The 27,514-nt window shown below is 33.0% G+C and overlaps 1 protein-coding gene across 11 annotated transcripts in view; it reads right to left on the reverse strand.

Annotated features, from left to right (window-relative positions):
• The window catches only part of SLC4A10 (solute carrier family 4 member 10), a 206,109-nt gene that overhangs the window by 67,895 nt on the left and 110,700 nt on the right, over positions 1–27,514 (reverse strand). For 6 of the 11 annotated variants that reach the window (XM_081143037.1, XM_081143034.1, XM_081143039.1 and 3 more), the window contains exons 6-11: positions 19,637–19,825; positions 10,710–10,801; positions 9,706–9,795; positions 6,139–6,296; positions 3,103–3,190; positions 1,201–1,347 (exon numbers count right to left, since the gene is read on the reverse strand). In XM_081143037.1, the coding sequence (XP_080999163.1) occupies positions 1,201–1,347; positions 3,103–3,190; positions 6,139–6,296; positions 9,706–9,795; positions 10,710–10,801; positions 19,637–19,825 (764 nt within the window). The remainder of the gene's footprint in view (positions 1–1,200; positions 1,348–3,102; positions 3,191–6,138; positions 6,297–9,705; positions 9,796–10,709; positions 10,802–19,636; positions 19,826–27,514) is intronic. The other 5 variants (XM_081143043.1, XM_081143041.1, XM_081143044.1 and 2 more) reach the window with 1 other exon arrangement.

Raw genomic sequence — 27,514 nt, forward strand, 5'->3', positions numbered from 1 at the left:
GTAATAAGAAGTTTTCTATGTAATAAGATTAAACCATACCTTTGAATTTTCCTAATACTTGCTAACTTTAAAGTGATGCATCAGAATATAGGAAGACAGTAATGGACTTTTTCTTAAGCCATATTTTACATCTTTATTAAAAATTTAATTTTCCTCCAGTATAATATGTTTTAAGGTGGGTCTAAAGTCTTTCCAGAGGTATGGGCCTGTTTAATTTAGTAGCATATCATCAATACACCGAATTTCTCAGTGAGGAGTGTTGGATAAGATCAAGGAAGACTTTGTAACTTCATGGCTCTGCCTTCTTAGGGGTTAAATAGATTCTGGTACCAATTCCATGCGGAGGGAAGAAAGGATTCCCAGCACCACCAGGCAATACTCCAGACACCAGCTGGGTGTCCTACAATTCAATGCGATTCTGACACTATCTCCCCACAGATAGCATCAGATACCACAGGCCCAGGGCTCAGTCCTGCAAGACCGCCCTCTCAGCCCCACTCCCACTTCAGATGCCAGTGACAAGCTCAGGTTTCCAAGATCCTGTCTTTGGGTTTCAACTAATTTGACAGAGCAGCTCACAGAACTCAGAGAAATATTTTACTTACTAGAACACCAGTTTATCATAAAATGATATAACTCAGGAACAGCCTATGTTGGAGATGCATACACCAACATACAGGGAAAGGGGAGAGAGCTTCCATGTCCTCAGCAGGTGCACAACCCTCCTCAATCTCCATGTGCTCACCAACCTTGAAGCTCTCTGAACCCCACTGGGGTTTTATGGGGGCTTCATTACATAGGCATAATCGATTAAACAATTGGCCATTGGTGATTGAACTCAATTTCCAGCCCCTCTCCCCTCCCTGGAGGTGAGAGGGTGAAACTTTAAAGTTCCAACCTTCTAATCACACGGTTGGCTTCACTGGCAATCAGTCCCATCCTTAAGTGAGTTCCAAAACCCACCTCAACATAACAAAAGACATTTTTGTTGCTCTCATTATAGGAAATTCCAAAGGTTCTAGGAGCTCTGTGCCAGAAACAGGAGGAACACCAAATACATATTTCTTATTATCGAGCACAATATCACAGAGGTTGTAATTTAAATCATTTCAATCCTTTTGATGGGTTATACTAGTTTGGTAGATTATTTAAAAGACAAGAAAAACTGGGATTTTTAACAGTATTTTCAAATATACATACCTGGGAAGGAACATTTTTTGGAGGCTCTATACGAATGCTCGGATCCCACTCTCCAGGAGGGAGAACAGTAACCTGATCCAGAAATTCATCAATTCCTGATACCAAGTCATTACGATCTTTAGCTTTGTAAGCAACATCATGAAATACCTATAGAAGGAAAAGAAATCTCATTTATAGGTTTTAAAAATATATAAAACCTTAATGTGTTCAGTGTTTTCCATTTCCCAGTGAGATTATACAATTTGAAGAAATAGGAGTTTTTAATGTAAAATATTATAATTTCATTTAATATATGAGTGTCCACAGATATATATTTTTCTCAGAATGCTAGAATGAATGTTGAAATTTCTGGAAGCAAGAGTAAGAGAAAAGGAAAGGGGGATGGAAGTGATAGGGCCAAAATTCTGCCACCCTGAAGCTGCTTTTGGGGGATATTGATTTTAAGATATTTATTAAGAAACAAATGACTCAGAAAGAAACTCTGATCCTTCCCTGCTTCCTGCTCAAGAGATTCAGAGAGAAACTATGTCAGGAAGATCTTAGGAGGTTGCCTTAGCCTAATTTGAATTAAGTATGGCCCCCCAAAATATGAGAAAATGCATTACCCAGTTTGTATAATTTTTAATCACCCAGTTTGTATAATTTTTTTATGGCAGTCATAGGAAACTAATACACTCCATAAGTTGGCTTTTCTGAAATTGATGAAAAATATGTTTCTTCTAGCTTTTGGTTTCCTATGTGTAAATATCAAAAACGAATTGATATAAAACTATAAAGCAGAAATTGAACAGATACAATAGAATAATTCCTATCAACTCCCCAAACACAAGTTCAATTTTTCAGATTTCATAAGTCTAGGAAAAGTTATACACAATATTAATTTGCTCTTTTTAGAGATTTTAAAGTATCTGAAGTCATAAAGTCAGTAAAAACATCATTAAATTATTTAGATGAGATTCTAAAATTGCATAATCCCATTCGTTATTTACTACTAAATTTTCAATTTATGGCCCTTCTGTGATCTTTTGCATCTGTTATTCTTTAGTAATAAGAACAATAAAACAATAAAAATAAATTTCCATAAGGTGTTGGGGAATATAAGAAACCAGTTACATAACACTACATTTTATTTTCTTATTTTTATGATCTTACATTTTTAAAATATACAGCTCTTTGAGAAGCTGATGAAAGTTTTTTTTTCAGTCCACAAAATCTATACACAATTTTTTTATAAAGACAAATTCATGTGCTGTATCACAGAGATCACAGGCCCCATGAAATCCATCTATAGTTCTTCTAATGGTTCAAACACTCCCAGGTTCAGAACAACTACATACAAGCCTTTGTAAAGAAAGTTGATAGATATTGCATGGTTTTTATTGTCATGTATACTATTCAGATAAACTGTCACTGTTTTTTCTTGAGACTTTACAGTTATTTTGCTCACTCCCTGTGATTGCATGCAACTCTGAACATACTAAAAGCCAATGCAACATACTCTTCCAATGGGTGAATTGTGTGCCATGGGACTTTTATCTCAATAAAGTTGTTAAAATTTTTTTCCAAAAAAATCACTTTGCCCAAAACAAGATAGGCAATCATAGTTAAAATGCTGCTTGCTCTGAAAACACATATAATGTAAGGGGAATATTAATAAATATATTCTAAATGTCGCTAACAAATTATTTTTTAGAATATGAGGTTTTAAAGCATTATATTTTTATGTGTGAATTTATTACCCCTTTTAAACAAATTTTTCCAAAGGAAATTTTACAGTGAAAACGTAGAAGGGGACTCAATACAGAGAAATCTAATTCACAGTAAATTGTCATGAATACAGGAACTCCAAAAGTTAGGTGTACCTAGTGGAAAAAAAGGTTCCCAATGAACTTGGATAAATACCTCATCCGTCATTAGGGTTGCAATTGATCTGCCAATCTCATGGTACTGTTGACCCTTTCCCAGGGGTCCCAGAAGAATGAACAAAAATCTGTAATTGAGAAGAAAATAAAACAAATGTTTTATAGTAGAAATATAAAAATTATTTTAGTAGTTCAGAATCACTCATCTCAAAGAATACTGAATATGGGGATTGCTATGTAAAATATTTCTGTATTTTTTCCACAGTTTATTATTATTTTGAAACATTTTATAATGCTTGACCTCTTATGCTTTAGATTTTTAAGCATTGGGAATCTGTGGTTATTTTGATCTCAGAGTTACTGGTAGGACCTACACAGTTGTTAGTGAGAATTTTAAGGATTCTATAGTTCTTAGAGGAGTAAGGTGACAAATGAAAAATCTTTTTAAAACTTTCTGAATTGTTAAAAAGAGAATTCACTAATAAGCAAATTGTAGAATGGGGTAAAAGGGAGGAAAGGTAATACAGCTGTATAAACAAAGAAAGAACACATGGTCAAAAAACAATAGGTGCATATAAAATGTACATCAAATACCAAAAAAAAAAATTGCTGTCAGGAATCAAAAACCAGTTAGGCAGAAAAAAAGGGGAGTTAAAGATCTATTCATTCCAATGCTGGAGGAATAAAAATACCAGGTGAACTGTGATATTCCATCTAAATAGGTTGAAGGTCTGGCAAACTCATAGTCACAACTGGAGTTTTTTAAGAAATCAATACGTGCTCTAACTTTGCAGGACTGGTGATTGTCCTGTCTCTGAAAAGGTCAGTGCTATGAGGAAATTGTGAAAATTTTAAATGCCCTATATTCTGCAATATAACTCTACAATATTCATTTGTTAAATGGTTTATGCTCAAATATGAAGACTGATAGCTTTGTAAGGTATATGAAAATAGATACTATAATTCTACCCTTCATTTACTTACAAACTTTAGCAACTGTACATGTTTTTACATGAAGCATATATTATATAGTCCTATATAAGGTCTGAAATTAAGTTTCTGTGTCAGTTGAAACTGAATCCAAGTCCATTTCTACTATACAGAAACATACACTATACATTTAAAACTGGAAGAGTTTAATGTGGTGGCAGATGCTTTATCAACTATAATACTTTAAAGAAATTTCCTAACCTATGTACATGTTGTTATTTTTCAGGTTTCCATTTCATGGGCTATTTACAGAGTCCTAAAAGATTATTTTCTCACATCTTTGCTGTGTTGCTCTTATAGTCGTGGTGAGCCCTTCTGTCCTAAGAAAGGATATTTGGGAACCTCCCATGGCTTTCTTTGTTCTATTCGTCTAACAAATCTATTTTTCCCTTTCCTAACCAGTTAAGTCTTTCTAGTTTCTCCCTATACAGTGGCTCTACCAAACCCCTAATTTCCCCTCCATTGTTCTCTGCACATATTTTGCTATCTCAGTATGAAATGAGGTCACCTAAACCTTGACAGTTTTCAAAGTGAGGGTGCATAACCCCATTATGACTTCACTCCTGGGAATTTTTCTTTTCTCTCCTTTGAAAGACAGGAATTCTCATGGTCACAAACAGCCATCATCTACTCAGAGTTCATCAGACACTACCCTAAATGGTGGAACAGCCATCATCTACTCAGAGTTCATCAGACACCACCCTAAATGGTGGAACAAGAATGCATGGCTTGGAAAACTAATAAGGAATTCTAAACTACTAAAATAATACCTCTGCAATTAGTAACTTTGACATCTTAAATCTAACCCCCAAATTCACAGAAACTCTGAATAGGTTACAGAATAGTGTGTAGAAAAATTAGCTTTAATCATAGTCAGGTGCCATTAATGTGCTCAGTTCATTCTTCCCCTTTTTCAGTAAAAGTTGGTAAGTATCAGAAGTCTCAGTTGCCCCCTAAAAGGATGAACTTCTTTCTGTAACCTGAATGGTAAGCAGGTTCCTTCTTTAAACCAGATTCAGGCACAGGTATTCAAACACTGAATCCCATTCCAGTTAGCTGAGCTCTTACAAAATGGGGCCTCTCCTGACAAAACTATTCCATATTTTGGGGATGTCTTATCCATAATCAAAGCGCAGAGTGATGTAATCTGCTGTGCTTTGAGTTAAGGCCAAATGTTCAGCGAGAAAACACTCTATAAACCCAGATGCCACAGCACCTGAACCTTACGTCATCTTGCCTTGGCTGAGGTATGTGATGTTTGGAAGAGGAGGCGCACTAACAGCATCTGAAAAGCACATCAAACAACAGGCGCCCGCCACGGAAAGGCGGGGCCCAGAGAGAGATGCTTCGCTATGAGCAGAGGACCACAGTGAAAGGCTGTCTTTATACAGAAATCACATGTGATGGAGGGAGACAGGAAGAAAACAAGGTTCCCGGTGAATTGTTAGGAACCTAATGTTCTGAAGTCAATTATTTTTTTCTGCACATTTTTGCCTGTGGACAGTCTTATACCTATAAAATAGAGATAAATTATAAATAATTATAATTCAACTTATACTATCCCTAAGTTGTTAGTTTATGCATAATTCAATGAGAAACAAGTTCTGATAAGCAAATTAAGTTTGTGCTTCTGATTTGGATTCAACCACAGGACCATGATGCACATTAGCTAAGCAGGAACTAGCCTAACAGTGGCACTTACATGTACTTTGGAGGCCTACTCATTCAAGCATAAACCAAGCTTGAAACTTTGATTTTTTTTGTGTTTGACCACAGTCATATACAGGATTCTCTTTAGCCCATACTTAAATGCAATCTTTAAGAAAAGCCTAACACTTTATCACTTTTTACCAAACATAAAAGTTTAAGAGGAAGGAGGAAAGAACTGGGTAAGTTTTAAAGAATTTTTCCCCTCCTCCACCACAAGAAAAAAACAAATTTCATGAATTCGTTTCTAGAAAAAATTCTCAGAGTAAATTATATTTACTCCTTGTTTTTGTTTTATTTGTTTGGTTGTTTTCACACACACACACACACACACAAAATGGTTTAAGAAAAATGCAAGAGATGGTGTTATACTTTTTACCTGGTTGGGATTGGGACTTCAGCCAGTCCTTGCAGCAATACAGCTGGAGACAACCTGACAAATGCAACTACAGTTCGATCCAAAAACTCCAGCTCCCCAACTAAGATGTTTGAAGCTTCAGCACCTGGAGGAATCTTTTTCATAAAATGCAGATCAACCTGCAAGCACCACAAAGTAAAATAAGATAAATCAAAATTGGAAAAATTTGCTAAATTATGTCCTAGTACAGTGCTTCACATATGGTAATCCATCAATAAATAGAGTTTAGATTTTTTTCAATAGTTAAACATGCCTTTTGCCCTTTAAGAATAACTTTTTCCCTTTACCTGTGTATTTTTCTAACTTGTCATCAATAAGCTGAATACTCTAATTTCTCTATTCAGTATCTTTAAAAGAAATTTCCTCAGTATCTGTAATCTTAAAATTTTCAGGGAGAAGAGAGCATGTGCTTAATTAAATTAACATGCTTAAGTCATAATTTAATTAGTATTTTCCAATAGACTTAAATATTTTTAGGTTGCATTATCTAAATTTTGTGCACAATACATTTTAATTAATTCTCAAAATATGCCTATTTCAAAAAATATATACACGTTTCTCCTTGTAGTGGTAATTGTGACTCTAGTCTTCATCTTTATCCTACATCCTTCCCATTCTATACTTAGCCTGATCATTCTTCAATTTTAATTTCTCATCGGAGAATTTAAATCTGGCAGAGTAAAGAAAACAAGAATAAAAGCATTAACATTTGGGGTGGCTGAAGAGCCGTAGTTGAATTTCTGATATGAGATGTCTGTGACTGAAATGAATGCACATAAGACAAAAGTGATCATTAACAAGAAGAAATGCTTAGTAAAGGGTGAAGTCTGAAAAATGAATGTAAACTGTTCTTAAGAGTAAATATTAATTTTATGCACAGGGCCTCAGTGCAAACCAAGCGGTGACTTTAAAGTCAATTTTACAAGGTCTATTTCTTGTTTCTAATTCATCTGAGTTGCTTTTTATGGAAATCACTTAGTAGGGAGAATAAGATTTTTATCTGCTCTAGTAATTGGTTTCATGCTCTGGTGTTATGAAATGGGGCCCAAAATCAAAGTGGAAATAGCCGAGAGAGAGAAAAAAAAGAGCTCTGGCAAATATAGGTGAGGCAGAGATATATATATATATATATATATATATTTTTTTTTTTAGGACATATAGTTCTTTTGCAAGTTTAATGATTTGAGAATAGTTTTCTCAAGAAGTTTAAAATGAAAAAAATTAAAACTTTTAGGAATACCTTTGAAAGTCCATAGCCAGACTTTAGTGATTACATTAAATATGTTGCTTTCTGAAATCAAGACCTCAGCACAGCTATTTAGAAGGTTTATAACTACTTAATTTATGTGTAAAACAAGGATGTCACAAAACATAAAATTCATTATATGGAGTATACATTTTATCCTAAGGATTAAATATAAAAATACTCTACAGTACTCCACTTAAAATATCAAATAGAACCAATGTTCTATTTTAAAGGGGAAAAATTTAATAAAGCAAAAGTTCCTATAAAAATTATAATATTAAAAATTCCAAAGTTCTAATCTATAAATATATTTCCAAATATAAATTATAAACTCATAAACCATATACATTAGGATATTATATGGTAAATATTTTCCATTTATAGAATCTAACTTTTTAATTTATAGACATAAAATTATTTATTTACCTTATTATTAGGAGGCTATATTTCATGGGAATTATTAGCATATTTTTGTAGTTATTTTTCTAGCTAGGAGATATAAATACATTGAAAATGTTTTCAACTATTAATGCTTTATCATTTCATTATGTAAATTTTTAAGAAGGCAACAAAAGATTACTATACACTATTAGCCCAAAGTCTTTCAAAGCTTAGAAGATTAAACAATTAAGTTTTCCCCCAATGGAAATAACAATTATACAATGTTAATACACTGGAACAAAATTTAAAATAAGAAAATAGCTGTATAAGAAAATCTATAATTGATAAACAATATTGATAATACCTGTCATAACTTTCATGAAAAGTCTAAATTCCAACTGAAAAACTTTCTATAAACTCATTTGTTGCTTGAAAAATGCCATAGTCTTCACTATTGAAGTCTGTGCCTCAGGCAGGTGGCAGTTATACAAACAACTGCCTTAAGATGCAATTTAATTAAATCAAGAAGTACATAGTATGCTAAGATAGTTTAATTTTATAAAAGGAAATATATGGTCCTTACACATGATTTTATTTTTGCATTACATAATACCTAATATATCATTACTTGACATCTGTAATTTAGAAAAAAAACACATTAAATATACAGAATTTTATTTTAGGATTAGCAAATTTATCTTTTTATTTTAAATTTAATAAATTATAGTTAACGTATATCTGGAGTAGCCATTATACTATACTCATTACATTATATTATTCTTGAAGTAGTTATATACTTGAGGGGGTAATAGATTAATTATATATTATCTAGTTATATTATTATATTGCAATTATATATTATATTATTCCTGGGGCAACCCTATATTTTTGTATTTGTGTTAATATATAATTCATTAAAAAACCTTACTTAGCACTATAACTATCTTTTAATACATAAGGTCACATTTTAGGACACACTTAAGGACCACAATTTACCTGTAATAAAATTACAAATACCTAAAAGACCTCTGAGGAAGGAATTAGGTTGAATACATCCCTAAGACAATCCTCAAGTAGATTAAAACACTTGGAATGAACATAAAGAATCCTGGAATTTTGTTTTCCTCTGAATAGGACCATAAAGAAATCAAGGTATACTCTGATGCATCTGGATTTACAGCCCTGTTTCTGGGTTCTCCAGACCTTTATGCTAAGAAGAGAAAGATGCTTCATTCTGGGCATTTGGTGTGTAAGCTGTTGGGGAGAAATAGTTATATCTCTAGGGAACAAGGTTGGGCAGAAGATCACAGTGGAACTGAATTTTATAACAGTCTGAAAGGGTTATATCTTTAAAAAAAAAAAGTTAAAAGGTAATTTAGTTGAAAAGATGTGATTATCATTGTTTTTGATATATGCCCATGTTGTACTGTTAATGCCTGCGTAAATAAATAAGCAATTTCTTATGTCAGTGCTTTTATTTATTTAATCCTTACCCAAAGATATGTTTTTACTGATTTTTAGAGAGAGGGAAGAAGAAAGAAAGAAAGATCGACGTGAGAGAGGAACATCAATTGGTTGCCTCCCATAGGTACCCTGAGCAGAATCAAACCCTCAACCTTTGGTGTGCAGGACGACTCTCCAATCACCTGAGCCCCAGGCCAGAACCATCCTTGCTTTTAAGATATTGTCCCAAATGAAGAATATAAGCAATTAAATGTATGACAGTTTGCAACAGTTTTATGCCAACTTGCAGATGAATGACGATGCAATGCTTTAAAAAGGTATTTTGGGGGACAGCAAATGGATTACATTTGAACTTGCTTAATGTCTGAATCGCATGCCTCCATACAGTGAAATGAGCTTTGAGCCGGCGTGGAAACATAGCCCGAGTTTCCCCTCACCTCTCTCTCTTGCTGGTGTGGAGGTCCTTTCTCATGCCTTTGTTTCATCCCACATGGACTAGTGTGCCCCTTTTGGTGGCCTCCCAGTCCCTGCACGCATAATTAACAGGCTTAAGCTGGTACACCGCGCCCACGGACTCCACCGGCGCCGAGCGGAGCACGCACACGGCGGGCCCAGAGCACCGGCCGGCGCGGGGCCCGACAGCAACGCCCAGCCGCCGCGGCGCTCCCCCGAGACCAGCAGTGGGCCCCCGCTGCCCCGCCCCACCTCCTCCCGCTGTTCCCACTGCCCGTGCTAAGGGTGAGGGGGAAACAAAACAGGAGCCCCCTGCGCCAGCCACTCAGATGAGAATGGTTGACCCTCTTTACTTTTGGTCAGTATTGAAACTCCTCTTTCCTGTTTGTTAGTTTGCCATGGCCCGCAACGGCACACACACAACGTCAGGAACTTGTTAACCAAAATCCCATCATATTCAGACTCATTATTTTCTTAGAATAATTTAAGTGATTTCATTTGAATTGGCTCCAATTAGATGTATCCCTCAACAGTAAGCTTTATTATGTTTTCATTGGAAGCTTTGCTCAGTTCCACCATGTTCTAGTGATTTCTTACACTGACATCTTTCTCTGAATCACAAAAATGAAACTTTATATGATTTCCTTTTCCATAAATAAATAAAAATAATTTTTTAAAAAAATAAGAACATTTCAAATAATAAACTTCTGTTAAATTCTCTGTGAAGTCCAGTTATTCTTTTTACTGGAAGGGATACATTATACCAAGTGGCTCAAACCTAAACACTATGCAAAAAACTTACACATTGGTTTTGTGAGTAACTAAAATGTGTGAATTTAAATGCTAACACTACCTATAACAATACCCAGCTTTGGCTAAGTAACAAAAAAATGTGCATGCAAAAAATTGTGTCAACACCTCTTAAAAGGTGTAGTGATTTCTAGTAATAATTCAGCAGCTTAACTAAACGAGAGGGAGAAAAGCTTACCTTGCTAAAGTCAACAGTGCTGTTTTCTCTGCTCACATCGTTTTTATTTTCAACACAGGCCGGAGCAGACTGTGGAGAAACAACCTGACCTGCTAAAAGAGATTGTTATTATAGAATACAAACAATTACTTACATAATTCCAGACACGTTGAGTGAAACATGAACTAACTAGACTAATTCAAGTTTCTTAATGAGTTTATGAGGTAAGCATGAAGGATCAATATAAATAGATCACTATCAATAAAAATGTGCTTATTTATCAGTTACAGATAGAAATGGGAGAACTCAGTCAAGAAAATGTGAACCAATTCTCAGGTTAAAGCTCTATAACTAAATAGTTATTCCTTTTGAAGAAAGATTGCCTATAAAAATATTTAAAACTAGTCATAGTTTTGAAATATCATTGATTTTTACATTTCATCCAAAACTGAATATATATATATTTTTAAAGACAAGATAGACATTATGATTTAAGCTCAGACTGAAGAATTTTAAATGTATAGTTTTTTAAAGGGTGAATATTTATCTGAAAAGCACACAGCATATTTATAGCTTCTATTGCATCTGGCAAAACAAACTAATGAGAGAAAATTCTTTGGCAATAACTTTTAGATATTTCTACAGGAGAGGTTCCGCTAGCACACCTTCCCTCGCACAGTCCAGACACTGTGGATGTGATTTTATGCTTGTCGCTATTTGATTGCATAAACATACCGAGAGTGGTCTGCAGAGAAAAGATCCATCAACTTGAACTATATTAGTTTTCCATTAACACTAACCAACAACCTAATTATTTGGTCGTTCTTCCCGAGATATATGGAAGACTCTGACATTAGTTAAGTGGACAGCAGACCTGGGAACACGACAATGGTTAGCAAAGGGTAATTAAATTCCATTACTTACTAATTACGATACTTTTTTTTTCAGTTGAAACTTATCTGTAAGCTCTCCATGTTTAGCAATTAAATGATAAAAATTAACTAGGTCTGCATAATTTCACTTGCATCTCTCTGCTTCCTTAACCTCTCCCCATCCTTATTTGCTCCTTTTGTTGTGAAACGAGTGATGACAACCCAGCTTTAGAGCCTTGACCATATTTATAATAACCGACCCCAAACTGCTGCTCTTGTTCTCATTAGTCTTATGCATAAGGAATACACCCTCTTGTGTCTGCCTGGTTCTCCTCTCTGCCTACCTAAATCCCAGCTTTCTTCGGAGTTCACCTTTAGTCTCATCTCCAGCTACTGCAGTTGGTACTGATCTGAACTTCCATAAACTACTAGTGCATATACAAATAAAAGTTTCTTTCACTTCTCTCCTGAAATCCCACTTATCTTTCGCTACGTAGAAATTACCAAGTATGATTTAAAACACTAATAATTTACTTTCAACTATTACTAGAATTTTCCTTTGTGCACTATTAAGCCTCTCAAATGGGCCATTTATCAATAGATACAATTTTTATGTTTTAAAATTGTTATATTGCCAGAAAGTAATGGGCTTAAGATTCTTCTAGATCTGAAATAGTTCTTTGCTTTCACTGAACAAAGTAAAATAACACATTTGGTGAAGATTTTTAATATGATTTTTTTAAGCAAATTTGCCTCAAACTATGTACACAAATTTTCTGATTATAGCATATTCCAAAAACATATATAAACTTTGGAGAAATAACAGACTTGAGCAGCAGCGATTATTTTCGTTCTCCCATTTCTAACTGCAGTGTGCAGCTATGACTTTGAATAGTTCATTAGCAGCCATTTAATTTATCATTCCCAAAATAATAACTGCAATTTTAAAAAAACCTTTTACATAATGCATTTGTGCTTCTAACAGATGTCTTCGATCACCAGTTTCACATCATTTCTCCATATTTTCATGAGTTAGAACATTAGATATATTTAAACATAAATTTACTGACTGTTCTGTAAAATTGGGTGGTGAAATTCAAGGCATGAAAAAATTAAATAAACATATATCTGCCTTCTTATAAAAATTTATTTAATGTGGTATAAAACTACATGGAAGAACAACTATTTAATTCAATCAGAAAAAAAAAAACACTCAAAAAGAGAGTAATCAAATGCAAAGTAATCAGCTTTGAAGAAATTTAATTGTATAGGAAATATGCTATAACTTAAAAAATAAAGCAGAACATTTCACACATTACTTTCAGTTCACGTGATATGTTTAAAACATTGACACTTGCATTTTTTCTTGTAAATATTGATGTATTTTGAGATTTCTTGTTCTATGGTATTCTTGTTCTAATATGATGAAAATTTTACAAAATATTACCTCATAAAGCTGATAATCAGGATGGGGTTTGGAAACTATTTTTTATGAATATTTTAAGGATATGGATAGTGACTTCGTGGAGAGTATTTAACTAGCAAGAGACATAATAGGCGGTAGTAAATTCCTTGCTAATTCTGGATTCTAGATATGTACATAGAATGTATGCTAATCAGGAAAAAGGCATAAAAATTACCAGCCTATGATATAGGACTATAAACCACAAATTTGGTATCTCTTATATTTTAGCAGTAATAGTTAAATAATAGTAGTAAATACTAATAGTTAAATATATTTAATATCAAATATCATACATCAAATGTCTTGCAAAGTTTAAAGAGTGCTCCAAAACTTATTTATCAATATATACATTAATTTGTTAAAATGAAACAATACACATTAAATGTGTGTATCTTCAAAGCAGTATCTGAAAATTTGGCATGATACAGAAAAATGTTAGAGGTAATATTATTTTAAAATTAAATAGACAAGTTTGGTTTGGGTTATTTTGAAAAAAGTACAAGCCTTTAAACAAAGCTTAAAATTTTATTTTCTATCTATCAAACTAAAATTCACACATGAATTAAAGTCTACTGAACTACTGGAAATCTCATAAATTAATTTTTATCATTCTCTTATCAACTATAATCTTTATCTAAACACTAATTTATTCACTTTATTTCAATTGTCGCTGCCTTTCAAAAGAAGGTGATGGGCTTGAATTTCAGAATGACTTTCATTAACTCAAGCAGTAACTGAGTAAGAGTCAGTAAATTTAGGTTTACTGAAGAATCAGTAAATTTAGGTTTTAAAAGAGCATCTCGTATTTTCTTACTAATGTCTAAAACAATTAGAGTCCAGAGAATGACAATTTTCAAGTACAGGATTTTACCTTCAAACAGAGTGAATATGTTTCCTAAAAAAATAGCAAAGAATTTGCTAGGCTATTTCCCCCTCCAAGACAAAATAGTATAAAGTTAGGATGTAGAACTCACATATACGTGTAAAAGCTTTATGAATGCTAATTTTTATGATAATTTGTCTAATCACTATGCCACAATGCTTGTAAACATACGTGTTTTGCCTACTTTATATGACCATCTCTTCACTCACTGATCACTGTTCATGTTAATATATCCTATAAGTAAATGTCATTGCAATGTTTAATCACATCTGTTATGAGGCATGAAGATGACTATCCAAAAACAACTTTAAAAGACACTTATTAACTCAGTAACCTTATTACAGTCAGGGTAAATTATTCAGAAACTGATGAAAAATGGACACCATTAGTATGAACTGGGAAAAGTTCATGACTATTTAAGTGTAAACATTTGAGAAACCTAACATCATCCTATATAGTTACCATATATATTTATTTTCCCAAACCTTTAAACCCAAATAGTTCACCATTTTTAATGTTATACATTTTAACATATGTCATCCATCTTATCAATTAAAGTGCATATTATGTAATATTCATATTAGCAACTGCTTGAATAAATTTTCCTTTGAATCATGAATTCATTTTGTCCCCTGGACCTCCATGTATGGATCATATATCTGTGAGATAAAAAGTTTTTATAGACATAAATTTTTCCAAGGCAAATCATAAAAGACGTGGGGCAAGCACAGGAGAAAACTGAGAGTAACTCGGATGACTACTAACTAGAATATGGATGCTCTGCCTTTCTGCTTACTACTCTGTAAATTCTTCCCTAAGTCCACTGTGCAACTGGCATAGACATTTCTCTTACCATAAAGTTGTAGGGGAGTAACGTGAGATTATGTCCAAAGTACTACTTTTACTTTGAATAAAATCGGTATCATTATTATTGAAACACAACGGTAAAATAGGTTGTCAAGAAATCCTTAAGCATTATATTCACTCATTCAGTCCTTACCTATAGTTTTCTTCTTTAAATAAATTATGTACATAAGTACCGTAAAACAGCACCGTTTAAATTTCTATGTGGCCAAATTCAAACCAATAGGAGAATATATCACTTAAGCATATCATTATTTGCTCCTGCTCACTGTACTGAAAATCATGCGTAATAGAAGGAAACTGGGATGAAGACATGGAGGTACATTACTGTTCCCCTAGAGACCAAGCTGGGTTACACTACCTCAGAAACCTTCAACGCATTTAGAGTACCCATAGGGTAGGAGATGAGGGAGGTACAGAGATGAGATGAGCCTGTTAGAGACAGACACAAGACAGAGCAAAATAAAGAAATATAAAGATGAATGACAAAGTTACAAACATGTGTAACAATACATTAATTTATGGAAATAGAAAACATGAAAGAAAGGCTAAATATTTAGAAAATGTTGATTAAGCGAGCTGCACTTCAAAAACATAAGTAGTATGCACGTAATTAAACCTGCAAAAATTATTATGCCTGAAAATAATTAATGTAATATAAGAAATAATAAATTTAAATATATCATACTAGAAATAGTTTTGTTGTTAAAAACTAGTCTTGACATTCCAAAACTCTGTAGCAATCATACAACCTCTGAATAGACCCATCAATTATGTCAACAATGTCATCTTGATTTTTTTGGAACAATGACAAATACCTTCATTATGTAATGTTTAATTCTGTCATCTAAATGAATCTTTTACTATGTTTTCTTTCAAGTAATTCTAAGAATTATTATTCTAGTATTATTTCTTCAAAGGTAGAACATTATGAGAGATAATTTTTAAATTCTTGGTATCTTACTTATGAGACCACAGTATTTAAAAAGAAAGCATATATAAATATCTAAACACACATAAAAACATCATGCATCTATAAATAAAAAGTCCAGCATCTGTAAAGTAGTGATTACAAAGCAATAAAACTGATTTCCAAAAGCCATAAATAAAAATCATTCACAATGTATATGCATACATTATTTTAAGGGCTGGAGTCTATGCAGGCCTGAAGAGCCATCACATATCCCATCCTTCCGAATCTAAATGTTCTCCAGGAACCTATGGTTTTGAAAGTAAGTCAGAGACCTTCTGCTCTGTAACTCCTTTTGAGATCTTAAATAAAAGATACAACTGGAAAGTATTCAGAATAGGAAGGAGAAAAACTATCTTCCGAAAAAGAATTAGAGTTAAAATTATTAATAAAAGACACTGTGGAATGAAGACACCCTACACACCTAAAGAAACTAAGAGTCCTAAATTATTTTTTAAAATATAAACTTTATCACCAAAGTAATTATATTTTATAATAGGTTTGTAATCTAAATGTCTCAAAATATAATGGAATGCATGACCTAAATTATAAATACAAATAGCGATTATTTTTTTCTGGATCATTTAACACAAAAGGATTTTTTTATATTTAGAAAATCCTTCTAGTTTCAAAGAATTATTTGATTATTCTTGATATATTTATTTCGAGTATTTTTCCACCCATATCTTTTTCAGGGTTCTAATGTTAAAGAAGATATTGTTTCTTAATTATTTTTTGCTGTTGTTTTGCCAAATGTAACTGTCACTTTTTATTGAAACATCAGAATCAGACATTTAATGCTCACAGTTTTGATGCTTAATGAAAAGTGAAAGTTAAACACAGCATGGTGGCATTAAAAATGCATGGCGAATCCATAGCATCCTGCATCTTAGCCCTTAAGAGAATGTGTAGAACACCAAGAAAACAATTATACAAAAAAAGTAAAATTAGTGTAGATTTGGAGATGAAGTTGAATACATTGTCACAAATCACTAAAAAAGTTAGGAACAAAATAATTCACACTTGTGGAAGAAAGAGCAAGGAAATCACTATCTTACGAATATATAAAATCTACACTAGGAAAGATCCATATTTGAAACTCAGATTGACTTCCCTGAATGTTTAACCCTTGGGACTACTACGAAGGTAGCATTATAAGAGCAAGTCAGTTAAGAAAGGAAAAACCTTCTTTTATATCATTTTTCATACTCTACATAAGCATCAGTTCATTTTTGAGGAAATCTCAATTGCTTTGCCTCTAAAATAAAAGTATATTAAAGAAGAGAGGGCTTATTTCTATCCTGTGCTTGGGAAGGAAATTGTTTTCTATTTTCAAGTTTCTAGAAAATCTTCACTCTAATCCCTAGTCCATAATCTTAAATAAAAAGTCAATCTTTTTACATGAAATACTCTACTGAAGAGATTTTTTTTTAAATAATAAGAGTATTATTATTCCCTTTTGTACATTTTGAAATCTTTTTGCATCTATCTGTACTACAGAAAAATATTAAATTGCTATTTTGTATTTTGAAACAGAATCCCAAATCTATGTTTTATGGTTATAAATTTTGATATGTTTGTTTATCTAGAGTTTGTCAGTTTTTAGAGTCCATAGGCAGATTGAGAACCTTAGTAATAAAGGTCTTTCACACTTTTTTCACTTCTGGATAAATTTATTTCTAAATTGGTGAAGCCTATATATATTTTCAGAATTCTCAATACACATAATTATGCAAAGTGTGTGAAGAAGCAAAACAGAGTCACATGGAGGTGTTATAGGCTTAGGCTTAGAAAACCACTTCTGACAGCACAGTCTACAACACTTAATTGGATGTATGAATCTTATTAGAAATGTTTCCTAGTTTTTATTACCCTAACATATGCCTCAAAGGGATCTGTAAATGTTGAGGTAGAGGCTGATTGTGCAGATAGTGACAGAATCACTTCAGAACTCCTCACTTCCTTGTTTTCAGAAAAACTAAGCAGTTGCTTGAACAAGACAAAAAAGCAGGCTCTCAGAAAAGTTTTTATCTGTATGTGGACTTGTGATTCAAGGCTATATAATTCTATCATCTCTATGTTTAACAAAAGTCTAAAGCAGTAACAAATAGTGTATCTATCTTTACATGATATTACAATAAATTGGTTAATCTAGTAAATTCAGCACCCTCTTTCCTCCAAAAACTTAGTGCAATAAAATTATTTTATAGCAAACATTATCCCCAGTGAAATTTGAGATATAAAATATGGCTAGTTAACAGCCCAAAACCCTTGCATCTTTGAATAAATGCATATCCTTCTTATAGAATATATTTTATAGTCTGCTTTTCAGGAAAAATAATGAAGTGAAGGCAGGTGTTTATTTTTTTAATGTGTTTGCATTCACTGAGAGTTAACTCATGGTAATAGTTTAATAAGGTCTTTGGAATCATGTGGACATAAGCCCGTAGTCAAAATTAGTAATTTTCTTAATATCAGCATGCTAAATAAATACTAATATTGCAAACATAGTAAAGGTACTACATTTATATTGTCTAAAATATAAGAGCTTCATTTTGACATTTTTATGTATAACATATTTTAAAGCAAATTATGACTTAGAATATGAATATATTTTAAATATAGGAGATGAAGCAAGTTATAATTTCTAAAGATGTTTGGTGAAATTTACAAATACAATTTGGTATAGACCATAAAGTGCTCATAACACTTTTATTGAACTTAATATATGCACAACTACAGGCTCTTCTATATAACAATGACTTACATTCAGTCATTGGAGGGTCTTTTAAAACTCCAATGAGTATTTCAGAAATCATTTTGCCATTAAGAACTGGTCGTATGTTCTGATTGATTTATTAAAATATTTATTCAACTTGTTTGTGTAGTATATTTGATTCAATAGTATGAAAACTGGTAAAAAATCCCATATAAACTAAAGTCTGAGGAAAATTCATTTCCACGCATTTGTTTTAAGGCATCTCTGAAGCTTGAAAATAAGAGTGAAATTACATAAAATAATCCATGCTGACAATACACATACTTTAGTTCATTTGTGAAAATCAGAATCTTTCTAGTAAAGCATTTGAAATTACTTTTCATTAATATTTATCTTTTAAAATTGGTAATTCTTATAACTGATGGAAGTTTAACAAATTCATATTATCCTCATGATAACTTCATTTTCCTTAGTGTAGATGATGAAGGGCCAAATGGATGCAAAGAAGGAACAAAATAGAAAAGATAAACATCTGAAGCACAAACCATAGGGAGCAAGTCATGACTGCTGGAACTCAGTGGTCTGCATCTTCTGTGTTTGTGTGTGAAGATGGTCAGTGCAGTAGCTCTATGGATGTTGAAGATGCAGCACTGCCAACAGCAATGGGCCCATGAACTGGAAATCAGGCTTAATATATATAGAGCCACAAGTAATGCTGGTCTTTTCAATCGTATCCTCTAATGGAATTACTGACTACGAGCAACATGAAACCAGTATCTTTTTTCCACAGACACTAAATAATGATCATATTCATTTTAACTAAAAGAGCATAAGTCAAAGCATTTCACTACATTCTCAAGCTATGAGGCAAAGATGAGGACCCTGTTTGGAGTGCAATTGATGCTCACCTTATGTTTGGTGCATTTGAATGTCTATAACTTATTAGCTCAAAGTTTCCCTTGCATTCTTTCATGAGCCTTTCAGGAAACCTAAATACTTGTTAAAATGTCTATAATCCAATGCTTGATAATAAGACTACATATGTATGTGAAAAGAAACAATTTTATAACAACAATCTGAATTTCAATAGATTATTTTCAAATAAAATATAAAGGATTTACAAGGATTTCAGACACCTATAATAAACATAAAGACTACAATAAAGAAACATTTACCATTTTTATCCATGGAGTTTGGTTCTGATTGTTTCTTGCCAATATCAGCAAAGGAACGAACAATGGGAATTCTATTGGTGAGCTTTTTCTGATTCTGGTGGTGATGCTGTTTCATCAATGCTTCGTGGACCCTGTGGCGCACATCCTCGTTGAGCTGACCTGAGCTCACTTGTTGGTCAAGAACCATATCTGAAGAAGGAAGGCGGGAAGATTAGCACCACTCTCCTGTAGTGTGCCAGCAGTGAACCACTGGGTCCAAATATCCATACTCTAGATAATATTATTCACCTTAGAATAAGGAATAAATTCTTTAAAAATCTCTTAGAAGTTTGTCATTGTAGAAATGTTGCACAAGAAAGAATTGGGAAAATTTGTATTAAAAACCTCAGTGTAATTAATCTGCTTTTAGATGATCAAATATTAACTCTACTTGGTTTTGGGGTTTTTTGAGACAGTAACTCCTATGAAGCAAGCAGAGAACAATGAATCACCTTCCATTACCCCACTGAATACACCAAAGATTTGAAAATTAGCAAAATTCCCCCTTATAAACAATGTTTTCCTTCAGTGTGAAAGGGAAATGGATTAGGGAAACAGACTTGGGTAACTGTACTACATTCTAGCTGTGTGGCCTTATAAAGTTGAATAATCTCAGGGTCCTTATTTGTAAGACGGAGATAATACCTATTTCATATGTTGTTGCCATGACTAAGGACATAAGACACATGATGCACTGAATGAATATTGAGGTCCTTGGTAAATATCTCCCAGTACAAGATTTCCTTCACAATTTCCATTAAGTAGGTTATGGGTGCCTGGTTTGAATTTTCCATCTTTATTTTATAAGAGTATATCAAGTGGAGGCAAAGTTGGGTTTATCAATAACAGAAAACCCAAATCAAACTAAAGCAATGAATTTCACTGGCTTACAAAACAAGAAGATCAAAGATAGGCTGCGTTTGGTTCCATTTTTCTGTGATTCTGTTAGAGTTCCCCTTCTGTAGGTGTGACCTTTAACCTCAGGCTGATTTTCCTTATTGTCATAAGGTGGCTGCCAGGAACAACAAGGAAATACATATCTTTGTTCATACCGATAGGTTCTGTGCTTCTTTTGTGACTGTCTCTCAAAACAAGAGTTATTTTTTTCCCCTGGCCAGGAAAAATTCTATGTCAACTGTCACAGCCCTGCCTATGCTGAGCCAATCACTGGCAAAAAAGATGGGCCCAAAAAAGCTTAAACTAATCAAGAGCTGCCCTTCACTCTAGAGTCAGTTCTTTAAACCAGAGGTAGACAAACTTTTTCTGTAAAGGGCCAAATAATAAATATTTTAGGATTTGTGGGCCATACAATCTCTGTCATAACTACTTGGCTCTGCCTTACAGCACAAAAATAGTCCAGGATAACATGTGCACAAATAAGCGTGGTCGTGCTTCAATAACACTTTGCTATGGACACTGAAATTTCAATTTCATATAATTTTCATGTTACAAAATATTAATCTTTTTATGATTTTTCTATCATGTAAATGTAATAACCATTTTTAGCTCAAAAGCCTGACAGCACTAAGCAGTGGGCCATATTTGCACATAGAGTATAATTTGCCAACCTTTGCTCTGTCACTTTGCTGTTAAAATGGAAAGAGGTAGGATGCGTGTTCGCAAGTCAGCTGTAATGTAACGTTCTCTATAATTACCTCCAAAGTCCCTCCCAATTCTGAAAATGAATGATAGTATAGAATAATAAATCTACATCTCAGTTCTTTGGAGCTCAGTAGTTATAATGCTCCTGGAATAATTTGAAATAAAGGAAAGGATAAATTGTCAATGTACGTGACTTTACACTGAAACCTTACTAAGACTGAAAAGTATATCAAATGTACATTATATACTTCATTTTGGGAGTTGTAAAGTAGGTTATTAAAACATCAAAGGTATGTCATCATAAGGTAGTTTCATCTATAATCTGTGATGTGTATCCCCAGTTCAATATTCTAATCAGAAGCAAAATGAATCATGTAATAAACCACGCACATAGTTATGATATGTAATTCCTATTAAAGCACAGTCTTTCCAGGCTTGAGCACTATAAAAACCTGTAAGTCACTAGTTTCCCAAAGTTTCAGAGATAAGGTCTTTATTTGAAAGAGTTACATAAGAGAAAGCAAATAGAAAAAAACAAAACTCATCTGCTCATTAGTCATACAGACATACACAGCAAACTCCTCTGAGCTATAACTGCATCAAATAATATCTTAATGAACTGGAAAAGTTAATTATCTTGCTTAAGAATATAAGTTATATTGAGGTGATATTTAAGTAACAAAGGGAGTCTGATCCACTAACCACTGACATTGTTCTCTTCACCACTATAATATAAGCTAGCATTAACCTTGAAAAGTAGGAAAGGATAAGGGACCATAATGGCTTTGGGCCCAGAGTCAAGGCCTACAATCTCAGCAGGCTGTCTTGCCTGAATAATACAGTCTAGTCTGCCAAAGCACAATGCCAGGATCTGGGTGGGAGAAGTAAGAAGAAAAGGGATAGATGGGTCCTGCTCTTCTCACACTGAGCTGGCTCTGGAAAAGCTAGTAGCATTTGTGTAAAAAGGCCTAAGAAAATGAAAAATTATTTTTCATCTTCATCAGGCAATTATTTATTTTTTTACTCAAACTATGACTTTTTTTATTTTTTTTTACATCCAATATTATTTTGTATTAGTTTCAGGTATACATCACAGTGGTTCGAAAATCATATACTTTACAAAGTGTCTAGAAAATGTCTAAAAAAAATTAATGCTGCAGAGCTTGGGCATTTGCAAAGTACTCAGGTTCAGAGCCCTTAAAGATAAGCTATTATATCTAGCTTTTGGAAAACTGAAATGGGTGACTAAAATTCGGTCTCTCAAATTTCCAGTGCCCACCTGGCAGCATACATAGTTATCGCAATATTATTGACTATATTCCCTATGCTGTAGTTTACCTCCCTGTGACTGTTCTGAAACTACCAATTTGTATTTCTCAGTCCCTTCACCTTTTTCACCCAGTCCTCAATCCCCTCCCCTCTGGCAACCATCAGTCATTTCTCCATATCTATGAGCCTATTTCTGTTTTTCTTATTCATTTATATTGTTCTTTAGAGTCCACATATAATGAAATCATGTGGTATTTGTCTTTCTCTGACTGACTTATTTCACTTAGCATAATACCCTCTAAGTCAAATCAGGCAATTATTTCATTATGATCAATCCATTTGACAACTGAATGAAAGAAAGCCTCTAGAGACTATGAGATTTTACAGATTCTATATAAATCTCTGAACTCTTTAAAGATTATCATATAAATGTTTTGTCATAAAAACCCACTGTCTTAACTTTAAGAGATGTTCGGGGAGGAGTGGGAAATAGGATGGGCTTAAATTCTACAATGTGGTTGGCAACACTAACAGGAATGTATACTAAAAATGTAAACTACTACGAAAATACTTACTTTGCAGACCAAGGATATTAAAGAATGTATAACATTCCCATACTTCTAAATTTGCATATTACATTCAGTGGAACTATGGATTTTTACTTCAATGAAGATTTAAGACAATAAAAGTTATTTTAATGAGTTGAGAGCAGTGATTAATAACCTTTCCATGGTACTACATTTGCTTTAGTTTTAATTTCTTACTCTCATTGACAGAATCAGGTTAAAGTATACACACTGCAGAAAGAATATTTCCATTATTCATCTTTACAGCACTGTTTCAAAGAGATTAACATAAACCATAAAATTGCCTTTTATAAAATTTAATTAAGAATAATTTTTAAAACAATTAATCTCCATATCAGAATAAATAATGCTAAGAAAATATATCTTGAGAATTTTGGATTTGAAAGAGTTAAGTAATATTTTGAAGAAAGAAGTTTACATTTATTCCAAATTCCCCCAAACATTAGGAAATAGACATTTTTAAATTAACTTTATCCAAAAGAAAATCCTACTTTAATTATACCAGGAATTCTTGACAGACCTGCCAGATATAAATGGGATTTTTCTCCTGTTAAGCCTATAAAATCTCTTTAGAGAATGATCTAAGAGTCTATTAAAAACATATCAGAATATTGATATAAAAATCCTTCATCATTCTAAAACAATATCTGGGTCATATTTTTCTGCTAGAAAATGTCTAAAAAACATTAATGCTGCAGAGCCTGGGCATTTGCAAAGTACTCAGGTTTAAAGCCCTTAAAGATAAGCTGTTATATTCAGCTTTTAGAAAACTGAAACAGGTGACTAATAATTTAGTAACTGCCTAATATATAGAAAAATATAATAAGAGTGAAGAGAAATTTTCAGGTCTTATTGTTAATCATTATGGTCACAAATTATCATGAAATAAAATAAAACAAAATTTATAATTATAGGTTAATAAAACATTATTCCCATCTCTGCAAGTGGTATCTGTGATATATTACTTAGCAATACAGCATGTCATAAAGTAAAATAGTAGTAAGTAAACAATAAGAAAATAATTACAAGCTATAGGGAGAAGAGTTTAAATGAGATTTTATTGAGGATAGAAATAAATATATTTAAATTCAATAAATCAAAATAAAATTACTTGAAGAGAGGGAGTCTTGTTTCATTAATAATTGAAAAGAAATCTAAGGTCATAATGATCAATGCAAGTATTTGTAATAATATTTTTCTATGTGGTGTTAGCTCTAAACTATTTATATCTTATGAATGACATTTTACAGACTGATCTACATTGAAAATGGGACATTCAAGTTGGGCTACTTTGGAGACAGGAAAATATAGACTAATTAGAAGAGCAGAAAGAATACTAAAAAGCTATTTGGGATATTGAGACTTCCACTGAACTACTTCCATTTGTAAGGATAGACTTAGAAACTATAATTTGCTTTTAAAAGCTAGATTTAACACAGTTAACAGCCTTCACATATTCTATAGAATTGAGTTTGGGGAAGGTGGCAGGGTTGAAGAAAGGAAGCATAAATTTGGACAATAAAACTGAGCTAAGGTAATAAAATAGAGAGTTTTAGCCAAATTAATGGGAGATTTCCTGGTAGGAATAAATTCCTAAAGAAAGCAGAAGAAATTGTATGTTTTAAGAAATGTAAAGCCTAGTAAAACTATATAAGGTATTTTCTGAGGTTAATTTTGCCAGACTGAGAAATTTGACAGCTTCATTACATGTAGTCAATCAAACATTCATTTGGATTAATCCATTTTCAAAAGTAATGCCATCACTAACATAAGTAGCAGAAATAAAATCCTTACTTTGGGCATGACCTTTAACCGTCCGAATTTCAGTATCTTTATTTATGAAGTAAAGATAACAATAATAATACTAAGCCCCAAGTTTGGTTTTAGTATCAAAAAGATAGTGTAGAATTACTAAAAAGAGCTTTCTAAGCTGCAAAGAGCTTCCTAAACTTCAAAATACTATGAAAAATCCAGTTACTCGATTCCTGATTAAAATGTTCATTAGGGAACCTCGGGGAAGTGGGTCCAAGGTGGAGGCATAGAAAGACCCTGAACTCACTTCCCACCGACACACCTATATACACCTACATATAGAAGAACTATTCCTTCTAAAGAACTGACACTAATTGAACAGCTTCTGCACAACTAATGATAGAGGAACCATGCTGAGAAGAATGGGAGAGAGAAAAGAACGTGCCCCCAACACAGTGACCTGAAGTGGGGAAAATATCACTGACTGCCTCCAGGAAGACTCACCAGCCCTGGGGCACAGCAAGAAGACAGCAATTAAAAGCACCTAGACTACCTGTGAAGGAAATCCATTTACTAGTCCTAGAGTATCCTCCAAACAGGCAAAAAACAACTGGAAGTCTCTCTAGGATCAGAGGCATAAGTGCGTGCTATTTTTTACATTTTCCCTCCATCTTTATAGAGCCAGTGGAAATACAAAGGATAATCATTTCAATAGATGCAGAAAAAGCATTTGACAAAATTCAACATCCTTTTATGAAAAAAACTGCTCAACAAAGTGGGTATAGAAGGAATGTACCTCAATATCATAAAAGCCATATATGACCAGCCCACTGCTACCATTATACTCAGTGGTGAAAAGCTGAAAGCATTTCGTGTAAGATCAGGAACAAGACAAGGATGCCCACTCAGGCCACTTTTATTAGTGTAGTATTGGAAGACAAAGCCACAGCAGTTAGGCAAGGAACAAAAACCAAAATGCACCCAAATTGGAAAGGAAGGAATAAAATTGTCAGAATTTGCAAATGAGATGATACCACATATAGAAAATCCTAAGTACTCCACACACACAAAAAGAACCTATTAGAACTAATAAATTAACTCAGTAAAGAAACAGCATACAAAATTAGCATACTGAAATAGGTTGTGTTTCTATACACTAATAATGAGCTATCAGAAAGAGATATTTAAAAACAGTCTCGTTTACAATTGCATCAAAAAAATAAAATAACCAGGACTAAATTTAACAAAGGAGGTGAAAGACCTATATTTTGAAAACTATAAGACATTGATGAAAGAAACTGAAGAAAACACAAATAAATGAGAAGGTATACCATGCCCATGGATTGGAAGAATTAATATTGTTTAAATGTCCATACCACCCAGAACAACCTATAGATTCAAAGAAACTGTCATCAAAATATCAATGGCATTTTTCTCAGAACTAGAACAAAGAATCCTAAAATTTGTACAGAACCACAAAAAACCCAGAAGAGTCAAAGCAATCTTGAGAAAGAGGAACAAAGTTGAGGTATCATGTTCCCTCAAAGCTATAGTAATCAAAATAATGTAGTACTGGCATAAAAACAGGCACATAGAATAGAATAAAATAAAGAGCCAGAAGTAAACCCACACATATATGGTCAATTAACCTATGATAAAGGGGCAAGAATATACAATGGGAAAAGGTAACTTCAATAAATGGTGCTGAGAAAACTAAACAGCTACATGCAAAAGAATAAAACTGGACCACTATCTTATACCATATACAAAAATATATTAAACCTAGATTAAAGACTTGAATATAAGACCTGAAACCATCAAATTCCTAGAAGAAATGTATGCATGTCTATCAGCACCAACAACCAAATAAAGAATTTTTAAATTAATCAAACTGCCATTAAAATTTGGGCAACATCCACTGGAAGCCTGCTCTTTCTTCAGACAGTAGTTGTAGTGTAACAAAAGGGACACATGGCTAAAGTCAGAGGCCCTCAGATGGAACCTGGGCCATGAATTTCTATTTTCTCACTGAAAAATGGGAATGACACTCACTTCATGAGGCTATTCTGAAGATTAAATTAAATACATTATTTTTCTAATACAACATCATCTCACTTATGTGATAAAAACAGTTTGCTTTTGTTTCTTCCTTTTCATCTCTACAATATAATTAGGACATTGACGTCTCCCTTAAGTCTTTCTACGTCACAAAAAATTCCACATACACATGGAACTGCTTTTATATTTTTTCCAAACTGGGAAGTTTTTAAAAACTGCTTGAGTACATGCTTTGCTTTTATTTTTATTTTTTTGTTTGTTTTTTTAAGTTTATCTTTATTGTTGAAAGTATTACAGATGTCCCCTTCTTCCCCCCCAACCATTAACCTTTTTATTTATATTCTTTCAAAACTCATTTATGTGTTTTTTGTATTATTTTGTTTTTACTAAAATGTGTTTGTTTTCCAGACCAAAAGATACATGAGTTCTTTGCCTCTATTTCTAGAATAATAGTAAGATGCTTCCTAAATAACACTGCTTGTGTTACATAGCCATAATAGGCTTCTAGTACAAATCATTCACCCTAGGGGCTAGTCACAGTATTAAATTACAAACTAATTTCAACTGCATC

The sequence above is a fragment of the Miniopterus schreibersii genome (assembly GCF_964146895.1).
Source record: "Miniopterus schreibersii genome assembly, chromosome: 7".
Classification (NCBI taxonomy): Eukaryota; Metazoa; Chordata; class Mammalia; order Chiroptera; family Miniopteridae; genus Miniopterus; species Miniopterus schreibersii.